Genomic DNA, 4,787 nt, shown 5'->3' with positions numbered 1-4,787 from the left:
CACGACAGTCTAACGGCCTCGAATCACACTGATTTGACCAATTTGGCGAAATATATGAATCTAACCGTGCCGACACAAACTGTACCTAGGCTCAAGTCGGAGATCTATCTTGATATTTTTGCGCCAAACGGACCAACGGATCATCATTTACTGCTGCGAAATTACGCGCTAGATCGCACCTGTTACGTGTGTCACGATGATTGCATCTGTTTCCCGTCTCGACTGTTTCGGTTATCGGTGGCGCCTGTCACAACACGGCGCTATCATTTCGACTTGGAGGGTGACGACGACGACGACCGTCAACGAGTACCGTCGTACGCCGAAGCCGTGGCTCGTGACGCCAGCTCGGACAATGCGACAGACGGCAATGTCGCCGATAATACCACGGTCTTGAATACAGGTCGGGAAACTCCTATGGAGGGGGTGACCCGCTTAGTGAAGGTATTTTTAGTTGACACTATCACCACTTGGAGCGCTGTAAGTTAAGAGTGCTATCTCGCTGCGCTAACTTCGTGAGCGGCTGTCATTGCGGAGTTAATGATAATTTATATAGAAGGTTATCGCAATTTGGTCATTGCAAACTTGGGTTTACCCAGCGAAATACAGTGTAACAAGCGCACAAAGTCGTAGTGAATTAACAATGACAAAGTATTGTGTCGTGCCGAAATGCAAGACTGGATGCAAAAGTGTCGCAGTGAAGTGTTCAGTTTTTAAAGTGCCAAAATGCGACGAATTGCGTAAAAAATGGATATCTGCAATCCCTGGCATAAAGGACCTGAAACCCAACCAATGCATATGTGAAAAACATTTTGATAAAGCAAGTATAATAAGGGAGCTCGTAATGCGCGATGCACAAGGAAACGTGGTAACCGAGGTAAGCTCAGTTATGAAAAAAAATATTCTGTCGCGTCAAAAGAAATTTTAATAATATATCTATGTATTGACACTATAATTCAAGACTTATGTGACTAGTAATCTTATCCTGAGGTTTAAAGAAATTTAAAAAAGATAATTAAGAGCTAGATATAGTAGTCTCAGTGTATCTCGATTTCTAGACTTTAAAAATCAGATACCCAATTTGTATAAGTTGATTTTATGTAATTTGTTCAGGCTAAGTACCTGCGAACTCGTTTATCTAAATCTGCTGTGCCCACGATTTTCTATGAGTTTTCCTCGACTACGTTAGTTTCCAAGGACGAGGATTTGCAGGAAGAAAAGTTGGGTGTAGATGCTGCGAGTAATGGATCGCTTAACTCAGACGTGCATTGTACACTATCAAAATCCATCGAAATCACATTGCCTATTCCACAGTCTGTTGATGTGACAAGTAAATATTATCATGCTTTATTGTATTCCACGAATTCAAATAGCAATCCAGCAATTGATTCCTACTGTATGCAGCCATTCCATGATGCTATTTTCGTAATAGCTATTATATTATACACTCTGTTACAGCCGATGACATTGACGAGTTTTTGCTCTCTGAAAGTACGAATGTCAATACAGAGAATTTGAGTGCAATTGATTGCCAGCAAAGCAAAAAAGAAACAAATGGTTTCACTGATTGTGAGAGAATATCGGACTCGGTTGACCTAAAGCTCATGAAAAGTATCAGCATTGCGTGTAAGTGTTGCTATTATTGTATCTACATTAACTATATATAAAAATGAACAAATATAGTATTGGTACGAACGTTTGCAGGGATTATAAGATTTAGGGTCTGATAATACGAATAATATCATTACATATATATTTTATGTTTTAGCGTACAAAGATTCGTTAATCACAATACCAAAGTCGTGGAGTTTCACCGAGTCGTACAGAGGAACAAAACGGTATTTGATATTCTCACACGTACGGTTGATGACCAATAATGACACAGATGGTCCTATTATAGACAAAAATGTCATAATCGACGACGTAGACGGCACAATTGATTACAAGATTTTTGGAAAATCGGTCGACATTCAAGAAATTAAGATCTTGCAAAATATGAACGATGTAACGTCGCTACATGCCGTTTTGTCGAAATTCGAAAGCATGCCAGTTTGTCAAGGAGTTGGTCCAGTTGAAGAATATCTTATTCAACGAGACATCGCGTATCGAACTTCTTGCAATGTTTGGCATCATACCGATTGTGAATTAACCACCAAAACGAAAAGGTGCAAACGTTGCACAATATTGAAAAACACGTTGCTGCAAAAAAAGGCACGTTTTAAAAAGCGTGATCAAGTAAAAAGAGTCGTGGGAACCACAAATCCAATTGATCTTAAGAAAATAAATGCCTTGAGAAAAAAATTGAGCGTAACGCATTGAATGAAAAATCGATCAAAAATTCGAATCGCCTTGTTGCAAGATCAGTTTATCTCTAAGCAAAACGAGCTGGCAAATATTCAGGACGAAACATTGGAGAAAAAATGTGTTTCTTTGAATATACCAAAAACAATGCAAAATACGTTGATGGAAATAATAACTTCAGCAAAAACCTATAAGAGAGGTCACCGATATTCAGAAGAATGGATAATGCTCTGTATGTTAATGAACATACGTTCGCATGGATATTACGAATTTTTACGTAAAAACAACGTTATCCCATTACCGTGCACTCGAACTATTCGAAGTTATTTTACAAATATCAACACAAAATGTGGCTTCGATAGCAATTTCTTACAACTGCTCAAAAAAAGTTTTGCTTCCAAAAAACCGATGCAACGCCACGGAGTTTTGTTGCTCGATGAGATCAATCTCCGAAAATCGATTTCTGTATGCTCGAAAACCCTCACCTATTCTGGATTAGTTGATTTTGGTGATGAAGGACCTCAAGCGACGAGTATAGAGGATCAAGCGACTCACGGACTTGTGTTAGTGTTTCAACCACTCGCAGACACCTACACGCAGCCAGTGGCAGTCTTTCCATCAAAAAATCCCGTGAGGGGCGACGAACTAGCAAAAATAGTAGTTAAAGCAATCGTTCTGTTGGAGGAATCTGGGGCCATAGTGCATGGAATTGTTTCCGATGGAGCTGCGACAAATACGAAGATGAGAAAAAATCTGGGTATAAAAAGCACGATCAATGAGACTCGGACATGGTTTACCCATCCCTTGGATAATGATCGCCGCGTGTTTATGTTCTCTGACATACCGTATCTTGTCAAGAATGTGAGAAATCGTTTATACAACAAGAAAATACTACGAGTATGTATATGAATTTATATTGATGCATTGATAGAATTCTCACTACTACGTCTCCTTTTGCATATATATTTTGTTGTAGATGAACGCAAGGAATGATCCGATCAAATGGGAATATTTTAAAACTCTACACAAATTGGACAGTAACCAATTAGGAAACGCTCGAGCATGTCCTCGGCTGACTTTGAGACACGTAGAATTAGATAGCACAGCTAAAATGCGTGTTAGGTTCGGAACACAGGTGTTAATGATACGATTCGAATAATTTTTAATATTTATTATGATATATTATGATATATTATGATATTATTTGTGGTATAGATTTTTTTATTATTTTTTATCAGATATTCAGCAATTCAATGGCGAATGGGCTTCAGTTATACGTATCTGAAAAGTGTCAAGAATTAAAAGGCTGTGAAGTGACTATTGAGTTTTGTAAGCGAATGAACGACTTGTTCGACGCTCTAAATCGGAAAGTTCCGAATCAAAGAGTTACTTCTAATTCTTACGATTTCCAGGTAAACGTTCTATCACACCATCCAATAGTTCTCGGTTTCGTCATTTAACTGATAAGTAGCGTCCACAGTTTGAATTCATAGACCTTTCTGTTCAAGACCTTTGCCTACTTCCAGTTTTTATTATCTTCTTTATACAATTTGAGACGTTTTCATTATTAGGTTCTGCGAAGTTCAATACAATGGCTGAACGACTGGGAGACCGCTCAAATTATGGGGGAAATTAACGAGCATGAGTTTTTGACTCAGGAGACCGCAAGAGGTCTTCGTTTGTCACTCCAATCTACGATGAACTTATGTCAGTATTTGGAGGCGCGCTACGATTTCAAATATCTATTAACTGGGAAAGTGAACTAGGACAACTTGGAGGTAAAGTTGCTCAATAATACTTTAATACTTTGTTTAACCCCTGATGACTATATGAGGGCCGCTGGATCCATATAAAAATTAAGCATAATGAAAGTTAAATAAAAAAAACATAATCAAAGTTATATTCATAAAATATTTGGTTTTTATCATTATATAACACGGCGATGAAAAATAAATAAATAAATATGTTTCTTTCAGAACTTTTTCGGCACCATCCGCCAAGCGGCGGGTTGTAATGACCATCCGACTTGTCCGACTTTTCTGCACATATACAAATTACTTTCGATATATAGTATTTTGAAGCCGCCGAAGTACGGAAATTGTACTGTATCTGAACCTGAGCAAAAGATACTAATTACAGTAAATGACCTCAAAGAGATAAGCGGAAAACCGGAATAAAAAATGACACAAAGCCATGAAAAAATAAGAAATAGGTTGGACGAGATTTTAAACAGCGAATACGTCGAAGATCAAAATATTTTCGCAGACGACCATAACTACACCCTTCCTAGTGTTGTCGATTGTATCATTTATTATGCAACAGGTATCCTAAACTAACAAATAACATCTCCCGATTTTATTCTTTCCGCCCCTAAATTTGTCCTTGAAAGAAAAAACAACACGAAATGCATTCTTCAGAAACAACTTTCACACTACTGTATGCATAAACAGAAATGTGAATTATGAACATTCTAGATTACCATTATGAAA

At 37.9% G+C, this 4,787-nt stretch overlaps 2 protein-coding genes across 2 annotated transcripts; both read left to right on the top strand.

The window, feature by feature from the left end:
- Positions 1-465: 465 nt before the first annotated feature.
- Positions 466-3,457, top strand: LOC112588970 (uncharacterized). The gene is made up of 6 exons (XM_025300416.1): positions 466-874; positions 1,111-1,327; positions 1,456-1,623; positions 1,766-2,001; positions 2,362-3,195; positions 3,275-3,457. Exons 1-6 carry the CDS (start codon positions 641-643, stop codon positions 3,455-3,457), a joined length of 1,872 nt encoding a protein of 623 aa, XP_025156201.1. The 5' UTR covers positions 466-640.
- Positions 3,458-3,545: 88 nt separating this feature from the next.
- Positions 3,546-4,473, top strand: LOC112588971 (uncharacterized). The gene is made up of 3 exons (XM_025300417.1): positions 3,546-3,710; positions 3,870-4,076; positions 4,275-4,473. The coding sequence occupies exons 1-2, from the start codon at positions 3,552-3,554 to the stop codon at positions 4,062-4,064; spliced, it is 354 nt and encodes a 117-aa protein (XP_025156202.1). The 5' UTR covers positions 3,546-3,551; the 3' UTR covers positions 4,065-4,076; positions 4,275-4,473.
- The last annotated feature ends 314 nt before the right edge of the window (positions 4,474-4,787 follow it).

Source organism: Harpegnathos saltator, unplaced genomic scaffold (genome assembly GCF_003227715.2).
Source record: "Harpegnathos saltator strain DR-91 unplaced genomic scaffold, Hsal_v8.6 scaffold363, whole genome shotgun sequence".
NCBI classification, from domain to species: Eukaryota; Metazoa; Arthropoda; class Insecta; order Hymenoptera; family Formicidae; genus Harpegnathos; species Harpegnathos saltator.
The sequence above is the reverse complement of the archived record's forward strand: the minus strand, read 5'-3'. Positions and strand labels throughout refer to the sequence as shown.

Coding starts and splice junctions, on each gene's coding strand:
- LOC112588971 (XM_025300417.1), top strand. CDS start 3,552: ATGGCGAATGGGCTTCAGTTATACGTATCTGAAAAGTGTCAAGAATTA. Junction 3,711..3,869: donor CTAATTCTTACGATTTCCAG/GTAAACGTTCTA, acceptor TTTCATTATTAG/GTTCTGCGAAGTTCAATACA.
- LOC112588970 (XM_025300416.1), top strand. CDS start 641: ATGACAAAGTATTGTGTCGTGCCGAAATGCAAGACTGGATGCAAAAGT. Junction 1,328..1,455: donor ACAGTCTGTTGATGTGACAA/GTAAATATTATC, acceptor ACTCTGTTACAG/CCGATGACATTGACGAGTTT. Junction 2,002..2,361: donor TCTTGCAAAATATGAACGAT/GTAACGTCGCTA, acceptor TTGCAAGATCAG/TTTATCTCTAAGCAAAACGA.